General features: G+C 43.4%; 1 protein-coding gene across 3 annotated transcripts in view; it reads right to left on the bottom strand.

Annotated features, from left to right (window-relative positions):
- Positions 1-16,946, bottom strand: part of tspan9a (tetraspanin 9a) — a 224,119-nt gene that overhangs the window by 6,574 nt on the left and 200,599 nt on the right. For all 3 annotated transcript variants that reach the window (XM_032580078.1, XM_032580071.1, XM_032580062.1), the window contains one exon: positions 16,076-16,159. In XM_032580078.1, coding sequence (XP_032435969.1) covers positions 16,076-16,159 — 84 coding nt within the window. The remainder of the gene's footprint in view (positions 1-16,075; positions 16,160-16,946) is intronic.

Raw genomic sequence — 16,946 nt, 5'->3', positions numbered from 1 at the left:
ATGTCTGATGTTTTTTCAGACAGTGGTGGGAAAACTGGAGGATCTCATTTTTTGGTTAGCATTTTGCTAACATTGAAAACGTTTCGCGCATTTAGCTTCCCCTAAATTAATCTAAAACGCTAATTTATTTGTCTGCCTAAACTTACATTTGAATAAAGTTCAACATCTGTGTTGAAGTTTTGGTTATCAATTATTAGTAGATAGACATTTAGATTCAGGCTCTTATTTTGAAGGGGGTGAAGACTGTTTCCTGTCCTCGCCTCACTTTCTTCTTTACCCCAATAATTTTAATCCAAACAAAAAACAGATTTAAACAAAATAAAACACAGAAAGTAGAGAACGCGATTTAAATATAAATATAATAAATAAATATAATAAATGAATGAACATGTAAATCATAAATAATGTTAAAACTAATTAGGTGTTGCAGGTTTGTAGTCTTTTAACTATAGATTAGATTCAGGATAATATCCTCCACAACCCCAGATGTTTCATTCTAAACCTCCGATAATGGAGATCCACCTGCAGACATTGTAAGGTCACACCTTCAACACACTGAAGAGAAACCAGCCAAGATTTCAGGAACAAACTGTTGACCTCCAAATGTCTGGTTCCTCTTTGGGCCCAAATCACAAATAACTGAAGGTTCATTTATTTAAATCACTAAATGCAAATATAAACATCATAGGAATGAAACACGAGTATTTACAGACAGTCTTTCCCTGACAGACAGCCACTGATACGTTTCACAATGAAACCAAAGTTCATCGCTAAAGAAGCTGGCTGTTTACAGAGTAATGTGTCTAAGGACATTCACGAAAAGTTGAGTGGAAGGAAAAACGGCGGTAGGAAACACCATCGTATCAGTCACTACTAAAGCAACCTGGACTTCCTGAACGCCTCAGCAGAACCACAGGCTGACCCCCACACTGATGCAGGAATTCATGCAAAAGGAGCCCAGACCACATCCAGAGAGAGCATAATGTTCAGTAGGTCAACATTTCTGGGTTCTTAATCAGTTCTTCTGATGCAATATTCTACATTACTGTGAAACTCAAGTTTGTTTGTTTTTTAGCCAGAATCAATTAAATGAACTGAAGTATTAGATTTTGATATTCCATTCTGCGGTTAATGAATATAAAACAGTTTCTGTTGAGTGGCATTTCTTTTTCCTGGGTTGAACCTGAAGTGTCCTCTGTGTGTGATCTGTTTTGTGCCGTTTTTTCCCCCCCGTCCCGCGATGAAAGACGATCTCGGTTCAACCTTCAGATGTGAGCTCTGGATTTTTGTGATGGAAAACAGAATGTACAGCGTGCACAAGCATCAAGTCCATGAATCAAATGGAGATGCCACTGAATCAAAGTCTGCAGCCATCTCTTTGAAGTTTCCATTAGCCCTGATACTTTACATCAAACGCAGCCACAAGGCCGATCCTAAAGCCATTATCCTGAAAAGTTTGGATGCAAAAGAAAACAGAGTTTATGGATAGATTTTTTTAAAGCAAATTTGGTTTTTATTAGGAGAATCCCTCAGTAGTCTGAGCTTAACCTAATGTTCTTTGGTTAGCATAAACCACAGTTAAAAACTATTAAAAATAATAATAATAAAACATAAGGCAGCAAATAATCTAAATACCCAGAGGTCATTCTGCTACTTTTTCCAATTTGTATTTTTGCACATTAGGTGATTTTCTATCTCATCTGCACACCAATAACTGTGCCAACTGATGATTTGAAGTCATTTTCTATGAAGTGAATGTGGTGATGTCTTCTCAGTAAGTAATATCTATCAGTGGAGGAATATTTTAGATTGAATGTGAGTCATAATCTTAGATACCGCCCACACCTCTAACTAATCCACATCCAGCTGATGTGACTCTCCTCACTTAGAGTTAGGCATAAAGACAGAAAACATGCAAAGGAAAAACCCTCCTGTTAACAGACATGTGGAGAAAAGAGGATTTTATGGATGGAAAAAAAGCTTCCAAACAACAAACATTTACGCTCTTATGATCCCTGAGCCATGGAGACGTTTTCCCCGCTCTCTCCTACTCCTTTTATAATCTCTGAGCTACTTCAGCCATTTAGACATCAAAACAATCAACTCTTTTGGGAAATGTCTCATAAAACCTCATAAAAAAGCTCAAAAATAATTTTTATGATTCTTGAAATATTTACCTGTTTCAAAGGTTTTTTCCCCGACAGGAATTGGGAAACTTTTCAAATCACTGAACCACTCTGTGCTTGTTGAGGGCTAATTACAGCCCCTCACTGTTAGCTAGAAACACCATTTAAACTTTAAACATTTTTCTTTGACTGAATACTTCAGATCCTCAAAGTGTGTCACTGTTTTTATGAAACCAGTTTAATTGGCTTTTTCCTGCCTAAAGACGATGACGTCTCCCTGATCTACTGCAAGGCTTAAGTCTTACATGCGGCATCTTTATCTATCTCTCTATCTGTCCATCCGTCCATCCGTCCATCCATCCACACACTCCAGCTTTCCCCCACAGCTAGCTGGTCTCTGTAAATTGGCCGCAGGCGTTCATGTCTGGTTGTTTGTCCTGTGTGTCTCTGTGATAGATTGGTGGTTGCAACCTGTCAGGGTTGTACTCAACATATTACTCAGTGAGAAATAGGGTAAAGCCTCAGGTGTAACGGTTTCTGTTAGGTTTGTCTCCTTGAATCTGATTCAACTAGAAGAATTGTTATTGAATTGGCAAAAAAATGGGAATAGGGTGTAATGTTAAATCTTCAGAAGGAAATGTATAATCAGTGACGGCCTGCTGACTGGTCTGGGGTGGAGCCCGCCTTTCACCCAATGACACCAACCGCCCGCGATGCTGCGATATGCAGGTTTAGACAACAGATGGATGAATTAAATTCAACTAAATGTGAAATTTGAGCCTGATTACCTTTGTACTTTGACACCAACTTTGCTAATTAATTACATAGATTTTTATGCATTAAAATTTTTAACGCAATTGATCGTTTTTTTGTTTTACATGCAAACGTCCCAAGCTGTAGCACAAGCTGTAGCCTTTGTCCTGGTGCATTTCTGATACGCCTGCACAAGCGACATCAACAGACAGCAGCGATTGGTGGCAAAGCTGCTTCTGTAATCTCACTGGGGTTCATTTCTGCTTCAACAAAAGATGTGATGGGACACTGGAAAAGACTAATGTTGTGTTCAAGTTGTGCTAAAGGAGTTAACCTGTCAGAAGCTATTCAAGCCCAAACTAGCATCTGAATGCTAAACATGAAGCAGCTAACGCTAATGTCAGTGTCCATCATCTACATTTCTATAGACACTTAATGATCAGATTCCTGAAACATTTGAAAGCTGAATGACACTTTGCCCCAATTTGATGGTTGAAGAATCTGAATATCAGATTAAAAACTATAAACATATTTTTTGTTGAACTCATATGTCTATTTATTCAATAACGTAGCGGTAAAAAGAGTTTTAGGCTAGAAAATTCTTTTTTTTTTTTTTTTTACCCCTCCAGGGGGTCTTTTTGTGGGCTCTAGTGTCCCTTATGTGACAGTAGACTGACAGGAAACGGGGAAGACATGCGGCAAATGTCGTCGGGTCCGGGAGTCGAACCTGCGACGAGGACTCAAGGCCTCCAAATACGGGTCGCGCTAACCGCTACACCACCACAGCATGACCCGGCTTGAAAATTCATTTTGTGTATACAGTATACATTTTTTGTTCAAATGCAATTAATTAATTACAGACTTGATTAAAAAGTCCCAATACTGCATAAAGAACTGCAGTTATTTATTTACATGTTGATTAGAAATGAAGGAAACAGAAGCAAACTTACAGGAGCAAGTTTCTACCGAAATGAATCAAACACCTTTTAGCAAAGTTGGAAAGTAAAATCTTTTTGTCATTTTGGAGGAAGATAAACATCCAGGTTTCTGTCAGACTGAGTCTGCATCTTCTATAAATATTTCAAAACTACATCCAAGTGCCTCCGGCCAGTTTTACGTTTCTTTGTCATGTTGTCCACATTGGTTTGGGATGAGCCAATCTGTGCTTGACATCTGCTTCCTGACTCTTCCTACCGACACTGAATCAGAGGAGTGAGTGGCTGTATGCATGTGTAACGAGAGGGTTAAAACTAAGGCTTCAACCTTCAGGAAAATGTCCTTCATTTGTTAGCACTGACAGGCTGAATATATGAAATATCTGTAAACATGTCAGAATAGTTGCTGTGAGGTCAGAAATACTGCATGTTTTTTTTGTCTTTAAGTGGCTATTAACTTCATTTCAGAGGAATGAAGTTAAAAGACGTGTTAGTAGCATAAAAACAAGGCCAGTTGTGAATTGCCTGGACTCAGTCAGCCTTGCCAGCGTATAGCCCTTTCATTTCAATTTGTATTAAAAGCAGATGCTAAGCACTTGTCTCAATTTATACAGGATTGACCGAGATGGTGCTGAAGGAGAAGGTTCTTTGTTCCTGGATGAAAACTGAGTTCATTTAAAAAAAGCTCCTGACAAACCTCTCAACCCCAGCGCTTTGTTTTCCACTTCTGCTTGACTTCGTGTTATAGCTGGTGCAACTAATACCTTCAGAGACAAAGAAGTTATTAAACTGATAGTAATTTTCTTTGAAATCTAGAGTTCCTAAAAGGTCTGATGGACTTGATTCGTAAACACATTGACTCATAATTTTAACTTTATATCTGCTTCTCTATGACTAATACATTTTTGAAGGCAAATTCAGCAAATATTTGTATTGTAAGCAAATGTCAAAACTGTTCAAACATATGAGAACTGAATGCACCACCTGAAGGTTAATGTTGACAACAACATGTACTAATTGCTAAAATACAGCACAGATTGTATGGGATCACATAGTAAGTGCCTTTCCTAATGGGTGGCATCAATCAAATTAGTTAAAGAGGCTTACAGCCCTCCAAAGAGCTCCTCTTAGCAACAGCTCCGATTTACAAACATGTCATAAGCAGAAAATTTCTGTGAACAACCAGGACAATTACAATTTTTACCAGGCAGATGCAGCAGGTCGCTTCCGATGCATGACTATGAGGAAATTTGAATGCAAATGAAATTTCGGGACAAGCAGGCACTGCTTGTTTTGTCCTTGAGGCTGCAGTAGAGTGAGAAGAATAAAGTCTAAAAAGTGCTGAGCTGAAGTGGAAGTTTCATAGTTTTGATAAAACACTACAACCCAATAATTGCAACCCAGTTATTGGCTTAGAGAGGAGAGTAATAATAAGCCTTAGTGAAGAGCTAACCGTACAGGTTGCAGTAACACATCTGATCCTCTGGAGGACGATATACTCTCATGTGACACATGCTGAGTCAGTGAAATGTGGCATTAGCATTAGCATTAGCAGATCTAATGTTTATGATTAGCATGACTAACTGTTTAGCTAGCGGTCCAGATCACTGCTTATGTGAATGTACAGTAGGCGTGAGTTTGGATTTTGCAATTTGATGAATCTAAATTTGATGGGTGTTTTCTACCAGAACACAGAACGTTTAAGCATTCCTGACTTTACCTCTTCACTTCTGCTTGCAACAACTTTTAACATTATCTCTTTTTAAATGAATAATTATGGAGTTTTCATGCCAGTTGTTTGTGATTGTGTATGGCAGGCTCTGTTACAAATTAGTCCACAAGGTATAGAATACCTTAACCTCAACCTAAAAGTTCATGCACAAACGTCCCCTAAGGACATTAACTATGTGCATAATCTTCCAGAAGTCAACAAAAAGCTTTAATGGGGAGGTCACCTTGCTCTAAATGAACCATGGATTCAAGGATTAGGAGTCTTGCCTTGCCTTGAGCACAGCAACAGACGTATTAAGGAGAGAAGAGGCGATAAAACAAGAGATCCATTGAAAGAAACCAACAAAACGGAGGAAGGATGCAGCAGTACTAGAGAGACAGGTGTGCAAATAGTAATAATCATAGTAAGAAGAGCCGGCTCCATTGAGGCTGTGCCGCAGCGTGAGCCTTGAAGGCTGTAATAATGAACAGAAAGGTGAGTTACTGTCAGAAATGTTCGGGTAGGTGGCAGAGATTAAATGGATTCAGCAGAAAAAAATGCTGCACAGTAGCTTCCCAAGAACAGAGCTCACATGGAGAGAGACACGAATCTACAAAGCCCAGTCAGTATGAAGAGTTTTGTTCAAGACGGTGCAAAACAAAACAACGAGAAGTGAAACGTTACGGTTCTGTCAGAGTGCTGGACAGTATGGACAGACAAATGGAGCAGTTTAAACTGTACACCAAAGTTCTGGTTGTGGTATGAATTTGTTTTATATTCCTGCTTTAAATGTGTCTCTATACAGCTTCAACTTTTAATATTAAGAGTTACAATGTTTTTTTCACTTTTCAATTAAATTTGTAAGCTCCAAACCAAAAAAAGATATTTGGGATGTGCTAAACCCCATTTAGTCCACTTTTTTTTTTTTTTTACCCCTCCAGGGGGTCTTTTGTGGGCTCTAGTGTCCCTTATATCACAGTAGGCTGACAGGAAACGGGGAAGGAGAGGGGGGAAGACATGCGGCAAATGTCGTCGGGTCCGGGAGTCGAACCCACGACGGCTGGGTCGAGGACTCAAGGCCTCCAAATACGGGTCGCGCTAACCGCTACGCCACCACGGCACGCCCCCATTTAGTCCACTTTAATGAAACTTTTGTTTGTATGCCTGGAAAGTCTGGTTTGTGAAATCAAATTCTGATCTGGTCTATAAAACCAAATTCTGGTCTGCCTAAAAACCTAAAAAAATATCATTTTCATATTGCCTTTTATATTTACTCCAGTTGTTCTTGTCTAGTTATTCGTCAATTGTTGATCTGAAATATTTAAATGCAACAACAAGAATAAAACAGAAGAAATCTGTGAGGGTCAAATATTTTTTTTATGTCCCAGAACCCAGAAAAAATATAAATGAATCATAAGCAAAATTAAATCAGAACTTTACTAATGGTGGTCAAGCTGCAGGCAAATGTGGAGATGAAACAATGAAGTAAACAATGTTAATCAGTCAACAATGTTTTGGTTTTATTGGTCCATAAACAGGCCCATTAAATAAACTTATATTAAGTACTGAACTCATTTAGTTATTGTTTTATTGGCCATGCAGCCATCAGTAAAGCAGAAATACATGATGAAGGGTCTTTTGGATAATGCTAATTGTTGGATAGCCATTTCAATATAATTTAATTGATCCCTTCATTCATTTACACCTACAGAAGAAAGAGAGAAAAACTTTCAGATTTCTTTTCACTTAAGAGTTTCAGAAGATCCAACCAATTTAAATACTAGTCAAAGAGAAAACATATAGTTTATATGTATAAAACTGAATAAATAACCAACTCAAAAATAAAATAAATTAAACTCTATTTAAATGAAATAAATACATACATTCATTTAACATATACAAAATCTGTAACAAAATTAAAATAAATAAAATTATTATTTATTTAGATAAACAAATTGATCTAAATAAATAAATGCATTCCATTTATTAATATAAACTAAATAAGTAGCTAACAGAACGGAATAAAATGAATTTAGTTTATTTACATAAATAATGTAATAATAAAAAAACACTGTGAAACATTAAAGGCCAACAAGTTTTATGCCTCAGTAATTAGATGTGAAATGGATTCAGTGAGTCAAAGCTCATGTTTTTGGACGATGACTCCAGGATGTTAAACGGTCTTTTCTCACCACCGCCTGGAGCCAGGACTGGAAAAGTTTTCCTGAAACATCTTGCTGACTCTCGTATGTCAGCCACATTGATCATCGTAAGAGTTGATTTGCACGAGTCGATGGAGTTTCGCATGACTAAATCCTGATTAGGTTGGTTTTTGCTTTGAGGAGACTCAATTACTGAGTCACCAGCACATTTTGGATGCGACCCAGCTTGGCGTCGTTAACAACTCTTCTTATTTAAAACAAACAAATAAAGGGAGAAAAAACCTGCTATCCTTCGATTTAAGAGAGCAATCTGTGCGTTAGCTTCCTGGTTTATCAGTAGATCTCTGGGGATCAGGCAGTCTGATTTAAAGATTTAAACTGCAGGATTTTAGAATCAATACAAAACCTAACAGGGAGCTGGAGAAGGAGAGGCTGATGGGCTCATATCTCTGTCTCAGTAAGTGAAGCAGAAGCTGAATTTTCAATAACTAAATGATGTGTTGAGATTATATGAAGATGTGAAGCCGAAGATGATGCTTAATAAGGTGGAGAATCAAAACTAAAGTTTGCGTCAGCAATTAGGCAGATTTTTAATGTCTAGACGAATCAACAGAGTAAAGAAGTTTGTTTGAGCTTCTCATCACAGGAACTGGAAAAATGATTGTAGAGATTTGTGAGCATATTAGAGCAGGAGCAGAGGAATCACCTGATTCTGCAGGCTGCAGGTTATTAGCCACCTTAACAGGTGATTCATCTTTACTTGAAGTGCTCTGAGACAGACTGGAAGCAGCTTAAACTACTGCTATCACTCTTATTACCTCAACATCAACACATTTCTCTTAAAATACAGTTTGTAAATTATTCAGAGTCAAGGCGCCTGCATTCAGTTTGCTATTTAAGCATCAGCATATTAAAAGTGCTCAGTAAAAAAGACAGAAAAGTGCAGAGAAATTGTCACATAAAATAACTCCAGCTGCCAGCGGGGACGACTATAGGATGAGGAAGGACTAAATCACAGTGGAAACTGGGTTCTCTGATTGTGAAAAGAGGAATAAACCAGAACTGGGCCAAAGTGGCAGAAATTACACACAAAACTCAGGCTGGAACAAATATCCTCATTATTTTCCTTTTAAATGAATAAAATTCCTCTCTATGCAGAACTAAATGATGTGTTGAGATCATATGAAGATGTGAAGCAGAAGATGATGCAGAAAAAAGAAAAAAAGGAGCAGCTGTTGTGGCCTTTTTTCATTTCTTGATAGATTTTTGTTTTTATTTCACACCAAACTATCATAAAGACACATAAACGGATGTGTCTCTCATTTAGATACATTCAGGGGGTGTTCACACCAGCCTAGTTTAATCCTCTTTATTTCAGCTCCAGTCTGTTTGCCTAGAAAGTCCAGTTCGTTTGGGGAGGTGTGAATGCGTAATTGAACTTTGATACGGACCAAAAAAATAAATTCTGGTCCTAAGAATCTCAGTGTCTGTTTGGATGAAGTGAACTCAGTTGCAGTTCGGATGCATATGTAAATGGCAGCAGAACGGTGACTGCTCCAAAAACTGGAAGTGAACTAAAGCGCAAGGCATTCTGGGAAGTCCAACCAAAACAAACATGCTAGGCTAGCGCTAGCAGAAGAAATGGCTCACGGTCTTTCACCAAAGACTTAAGGAAAATCCTCCAACCAATAAAATCTGACATCTCCATTTTTGTTTGCATTTGAAAACTGAAGTTGTGCTCAGTGTCTTCTTCAGAGATATTATATTGTTTCCTTCAGTGGTTCTTGGTTCAGCGCCCCTCCAGGCAAAGGGATGAAGAGATTTCTCAAAGGGTTTGGTTCATTTGACACAGTGGAGTTTGAAACAGCATCACAACTGAAAATGTAACAAATGTTGCAATTTTGGTTTCCAATCAAACCGATTCTACCGGCTATAAGGTGTGAAAACACCTTTAAGCTCCACAAACTCAGGTCCCAGGTTAATGACTGCAGCTCCCAGTTGAACAGGGTGACCATATTTTCATTTGGGAAAACCAGGACACCTTGGAACGGGGGGGCGGCTGTTCCCATGCATAGAGATGTCTGTGGCATGCACTCACTTAACATAGGCCTACGTAATCCTACAATAACATGATATTTACAGTTGGTTTATTAAAAATGCTTTTCAGTAAAAGTCAACAGCAATAACTCCAATAACAAATGATAATTTTATTCAAAATGTATTTATTAAAAAATGCTTAACAATTCCTGTAATGAATGAATAGCATAATGAAAGAAATAATGTCTCATCTAAACATCCCTCACTTAACAATAAAAGTTAACAATAACTCTCAACTCCCAATAACACATGATACTCAGCCTCAGTAATGAACGAAATAATGTCTGTTCTGTAGGCTATTGGAAAAAATAAATTAACAAATGAGCTAATTAACAAAAATACCTCTTGTGTAGCAAAAATAACTCAAAATGTACCAAAAACGAACAAACATATCAATAGACTATCTTTACTTTCCTGCTTAATCCTCGTCTTCCTCTTCATCTGGTTTTTCCTCCTCTTCAGCCGGTTTTTCTTCCTTGTCCTTGTTTGCCCATTTATATTTTGCTGTAGAGCTGATCTTTCTCAGCAGTTTCTTGTGGCTCAACACATACGTATGAAAGTCCTTGCAAGACATATTTTTGAAATTGTATTGCACAAATAGGATCCCTTTCAATGATTCAACTGAGAGCTGGTTCCTCTCCTTTGTCCACTGGCTCTGCATCAGTGAAAAAACTCTCTCTACATTTGCATTGTGAGGAGGAAGTGCAAATACAAACTGTGCAATCTTCAGCAGTTCTGAGTAGCATGCAATACTTTTGGCCTTCTCAAAGTATTTGGTCCACTTCTGGTGCACCTGCAGGCCCATGAACTCATCATCACTGCAGCTTTCTATGAATTTCTTCAGATTGGCAACTTGGTTAAAGCATTTAACATCATCAATTGGCACCCCCTTCTCTCCAAGGTACTTGATGCAGGCCTCCACATCATTCCACTTTGGTGGCTCACTCATGTCCATCCACATGAATGGTGAGAACTCTTCCATAGGTGTCATCCACTTCTCCAGATACTCCAAACATGAACTGTACATGCCGAGCACATCAGCCATGAACTTGTCATAGCCCTCTTCAAGTCCTTCTCTGCGATTTTCGGCCAGCAGTCCCTTAACTTTGAGGGACATGGAATTGTTGTTATTCCGTTCAATAAGAATGTTGTGGATGCTGCTCAATATTTTCTTAACCTCCATGATGGAGTTGTTCTCCCTTTCCATTTCTTGAATGTGATTGTGGAAGACGGACATGAGTGAGTGCATGTGCCACAAGTATATCTCACTAAATGGGTTTTCAAAAAATGCCCTGGTCATCATGGGTGGCTTTTCCTGAGACAAAAAGAATGCTTTTAAAGCAAGGAACATTTGTAGCATCCTCTCTATGCCTGGGAACAGAGAGAGCCACCTTGTCTTGCTGTGTGACAGCATTCTCTTATATTCAATATCAACAAAATCGCAGTACTCTTTGAGGGACTCTGTACGAACAGTGTAAATGTGGAAGTACTGGTAGATTAAAAAAATTATATTCTCAATGTCCACATCAAGTCTGTATGCCCCGTGATGGACACAGTTGTTAAGTATGTGTGCTGGGCAACCCACGCCAATCAATGTTTGGTTTTGTAGCATTCTCTTCAAATTTGCAAATACATTATTCCCCCCTTCATCACGCCGGGTTCCACCAAAATTAGGTAAATGTGACGCATTTGGAAGCCAAATTGTTTTTTGCCAATGTTTCCATTAGGTAATTGGCGATGGTGGTTGCAGTCTCATTTGGTGTATCTTGCACTTGAATCAACTTGCTCTGCACACCACCCTCCTTCCAATCAAAGTACTGAATAATTATGGGGAAGATTTTCACCACACCGTGATTACTCCCATCAGTACTTACACCACAAAATGGGATGTCTTTGAGCGCTTTGTGCGCCACTTCAACAGAATGAGGTGCCAGAACACCATCAACAATAGCCTCGGTCTTAGTTCGGGCACAACTAAACTTTTTGGCAGTGTCTGAATCGGGGAGGGTCTTTTACAACAATGAACTCGTGCAGTCTATAGATCGATAACTGTTGTGATGTTTCACTGTGTGGAATGACCATGCAGCCTCCGCTGCATTCACTGCATCCTCATTCCCTGGTTTGACAAAGTACTGTGTGATCGAGCTAGCACTACTCTCACCTCGGACAGCTGTTTTGTGTTTCTCGGTGTCCAGGTGGCTTTTCAGATCCCTTGCACCTCCATTGGACACCGAGACATATGTGCCTGCTTTGCACACTGTGCACACGGCCTCCCATTTGTCTCGACCCGGTCTGAAAGCGGGGAAACTCTTTTGTAAATCGTCGGTAAACATACATTTGCGCTTTGGCATGTTGTTGGCGTACTGACAGCCACGCTACCTATCTTCTGATTAAGAACAGGGCTGCCCGCACTGACGCGGCTCAGGGATTACGTCACACGCAGCGCCGTGCGCAGTGCCCTAGTGCCTGTAAATTTAATGGTCCATCCATCCATCCATCCATCCATCTTCTTCCGCTTATCCGAGGTCGGGTCGCGGGGGTAGCAGCTTCAGAAGGGAGGCCCAGACTTCCCTCTCCCCAGCCACTTCTTCTAGCTCCTCCGGGGGAATCCCGAGGCGTTCCCAGGCCAGCCGAGAGACATAGTCCCTCCAGCGTGTCCTGGGTCTTCCCCGGGGCCTCCTCCCGGTGGGACGTGCCCGGAACACCTCACCAGGGAGGCGTCTAGGAGGCATCCTGACCAGATGCCCGAGCCACCTCAACTGGCTCCTCTCGATGTGAAGGAGCAGCGGCTCTACTCTGAGTCCCTCCCGGATGACTGAGCTTCTCACCCTATCTCTAAGGGAGAGCCCAGCCACCCTACGGAGAAAACCCATTTCGGCCGCTTGTATCCGCGATCTCGTTCTTTCGGTCATGACCCAAAGCTCATGACCATAGATGAGGGTGGGAACGTAGATCGACCGGTAAATCGAGAGCTTCGCTTTTTGGCTCAGCTCTCTCTTCACCACGACGGACCGGTACAGCGCCCGCTTGACAGCAGACGCTGCGCCAATCCGCCTGTCGATCTCCCGCTCCCTTCTTCCCCCATTCGTGAACAAGATCCCGAGATACTTAAACTCCTCCACTTGGGGCAGGACACCCCCCCTGACCCGGAGAAGGCACTCTACCCTTTTCCGGCTCAAGACCATGGCCTCGGATTTGGAGGCACTGATCCTCATACCGGCCGCGTCACACTCGGCTGCGAACCGCTCCAGCGAGAGCTGCAGATCACGATCTGATGAAGCCAAAAGGACCACATCGTCTGCAAAAAGCAGAGATGAGATCCTAAGGCCACCAAATCGGATCCCCTCAACACCTTGGCTGCGCCTAGAAATTCTGTCCATGAAAGTGATGAACAGAATCGGTGACAAAGGGCAGCCCTGGCGGAGTCCAACTCTCACCGGAAACGAGCCCGACTTACTGCCGGCAATGCGGACCAGACTCTGACACCGGTCATACAGGGACCTGACAGCCCGTATCAAAGGGCCCGGTACCCCATACTCCCGGAGAACCCCCCACATGGCTCCCCGAGGGACACGGTCGAACGCCTTCTCCAGGTCCACAAAACACATGTAGACTGGTTGGGCGAACTCCCATGCACCCTCCAGGACCCTGCCGAGGGTGTAGAGCTGGTCCAGCGTTCCACGACCAGGACGAAAACCACACTGCTCTTCCTGAATCCGAGGTTCGACTATCCGACGGACCCTCCTCTCCAGGACCCCTGAATAGACCTTGCCAGGGAGGCTTAAGAGTGTGACCCCTCTATAATTGGAGCACACCCTCCGGTCCCCCTTTTTGAACAGGGGGACCACCACCCCAGTCTGCCAATCCAGGGGAACTGCCCCCGATGTCCATGCGACATTGCAGAGTCGCGTCAACCAACACAACCCTACAACATCCAGAGCCTTAAGAAACTCCGGGCGGATCTCATCCACCCCCGGGGCCCTGCCACCGAGGAGCTTTTTAACCACCTCGGCGACCTCGTCCCCAGAGATTGGAGAGCCCGACCCAGAGTCCCCAGGCTCCGCTTCCTCAGTGGAAGGCATGTTGGTGGGATTGAGGAGGTCTTCGAAGTACTCTGCCCACCGGCCCACAACGTCCCGAGTAGAGGTCAGCAGCACACCATCCCCACTATAAACAGTGTTGGTGCTGCACCGCTTCCCCCCCCTGAGACGCCGGATGGTGGACCAGAATCGCCTCGAAGCCGTACGGAAGTCTTTCTCCATGGCCTCTCCAAACTCCTCCCACGCCCGGGTTTTTGCCTCAGCAACCGCCCGAGCCGCATGCCGCTTCGCCCGCCGGTACCCATCAGCTGCTTCCGGAGTCCCACAGGCCAAAAAGGCCCGATAGGACTCCTTCTTCAGCCTGACGGCATCCCTCACCGAAGGTGTCCACCAGCGGGTTCGAGGGTTGCCGCCGCGACAGGCACCGACAACCTTGCGGCCACAGCTCCGATCGGCCGCCTCGACAATGGAGGCACGGAACACGGTCCACTCAGACTCCATGTCCCCCACCTCCCCCGGGACGTGTTCGAAGTTTTGCCGGAGATGGGAGTTAAAGCTCCGTCTCACAGGGGATTCCGCCAGACGTTCCCAGCAGACCCTCACAACACGTTTGGGCCTGCCAGGTCTGACCGGCTTTCGCCCCCACCACCGGAGCCAACTCACCACCAGGTAGTGGTCAGTGGACAGCTCCGCACCTCTCTTCACCCGAGTGTCCAAGACATACGGCCGCAGATCCGATGAAACGATGACAAAGTCGATCATCGAACTGCGGCCTAGGGTGTCCTGGTGCCAAGTGCACATATGGACACCCTTATGCTTGAACATGGTGTTCGTTATGGACAATCCATGGCGAGCACAGAAGTCCAGCAACAGAACACCGCTCGAGTTCAGGTCGGGCGGGCCGTTCCTCCCAACCACGCCCCTCCAGGTCTCACTGTCATTGCCCACATGAGCGTTGAAGTCCCCCAGCAGAACAAGGGAGTCCCCAGGAGGAGCACTCTCCAGTACCCCCTCTAAGGACTCCAAAAAGGGTGGGTAATCTGAACTGTCGTTCGGCCCGTAAGCACAAACGACAGTCAGAACCCGTCCCCCCACCCGTAGGCGGAGGGATGCTACCCTCTCGTTCACCGGGGTAAACCCCAACGTACAGGCGCCGAGATGGGGAGCAACAAGTATGCCCACTCCTGCCCGACGCCTCTCACCTTGGGCAACTCCAGAGTGGAAGTATGTCCAGCCCCTCTCAAGGAGACTGGTTCCAGAACCAGAGCCGTGCGTCGAGGTGAGACCGACTATTTCTAGCCGGAACCTCTCGACCTCACGCACTAGCTCCGGCTCCTTCCCCACCAGAGAGGTGACATTCCACGTCCCAAGAGCCAGTTTCTGCAACCGAGGATCGGACCGCCAGGGTCCCCTCCCTCTGCTGCCACCCATCCCACACTGCACCCGACCCCTTTGGCCCCTCCCACGGGTGGTGGGCCCATGGGAGGGGGGGCCCATGTTTCCTCTTCGGGCTGAGCCCGGCCGGGCTCCATGGGTAAAAGCCCGGCCACCAGACGCTCGCCATCGTGCCCCCCCTCCAGGCCTGGCTCCAGAGTGGGGCCCCGGTGACCCGCGTCCGGGCGAGGGAACACCAAGTCCAAAGTTTTCCTTCATCATTGGGGTCTTTGGGGTCTTTCATCATTTAATGGTCCAATGAAGGTAATTTAAAAAACAGGACATTTCCTCACTTTCTAAAAAAAACCCGGGACGCCCGGGACAGGACGTGAAATACGGACATGTCCCGGGAAATACGGACGTTTGGTCACCCTACAGTTGAACATCACGCTATAAAACAAGCTAAAGTTCAGCGAGATCCTGTTTTAGAGAGTCAGAGTGGGATGGATATAAAGCAGAAGGAAAGTGATGCTTTAATCTACACGTCTCCCTGCTTCTCTATATTCAATATCTTGGCTCTCCAATCGTCTAATAGTTCTTCCTTACCTGACTGGAGCCTCCTTGGCTCAGAGCCACGCAGCTTTGAATCTTCCAGACAGGAATAGAGAACAGAACCGTAATATTTCAAGATGTGTGGGAGCCCAGAACGCCCACCGAGCCAAAGCTTCACAGCTTTCTCAATCGAACAAGATGGCACAGGGGGCCACTGGATGAACACTTTCTCTCTCTTTTTTTTATCATGTTTTCAGACACATGCAAAAACATAAAAGAGCAACAGGGGAGGGAGAAAGAAATATATATATTTTGTTACACCCACCTGCACTACCAAGATGACCATGCCTATGGTTCCCAGCAGATGCTTGTTTTCATCCAGCCATTCTTCCACCTTCTCAAAACAGCCCTGCAATGCAAGAAAAAAAAAAAAACAGGGGAAAATGAGCATTTTTCAGCGTGGGAGTTGAGTCGTGTCAGAAATGTTGCAGTTTTGGGCCTCAGCTGCTCAGTCACCTGGAAAAAGTCAACCAACCAGTTAAATAAAAAGGGCATTTCATCCTCATGGATAAATATCAGATGAGGTGTCAAAACAAGTGAATTTCCCCATAAGGTCAGGCTTCTATATGCAGAACTGTGGATGAATGTGAGCAGAGTTAAGGCACTCGACTCTTTCTCTACTGTAGCCTTATTCAGAGGTGAGGAACTTCACTTCGGTTTCGGTCTTAAAGAGGTGCTTCTTGTTGAGGAGGGTTGTGAAATACCAGGCAGCTGCTCCTCTGGGCAGGATTACACACAAGCTTTCAGGGATGAGCTTCCCACTGGACCACCTCATTGTCTGCCTATTCTCATGTTGGCAATTACATTGCAGCTTTTAATCCTTTACTCTGGACCTGCTAACAAACCGCACGCCAGACTAAATGGGAAATTAGACTTGTAATGGGTTGAGGACATTGTGTTGCAACAACAACAACAAAAAAAGTCAATAATGATCCAAATTCTGCAGTATAAGTAAAATGTTTAAACAGGTTTAAATGGAAATCAGCTGCTATGCAATCAGTGAGCTGGTGGAGCAAGTGTGCAATAGATGGTGGATTTTATGTTGCATGTTTATCAGTTTGCATGACAATGACTTAACATGAGATAAAGAGCTTAGTAAGCTTATTGTGCATCAGCAAAAACACCTCAAATGCTTT

This window comes from Xiphophorus hellerii, chromosome 2, assembly GCF_003331165.1.
Source record: "Xiphophorus hellerii strain 12219 chromosome 2, Xiphophorus_hellerii-4.1, whole genome shotgun sequence".
NCBI classification, from domain to species: Eukaryota; Metazoa; Chordata; class Actinopteri; order Cyprinodontiformes; family Poeciliidae; genus Xiphophorus; species Xiphophorus hellerii.
Note: the sequence above shows the minus strand (reverse complement) of the source record. Positions and strands in the feature narration are given on the sequence as shown.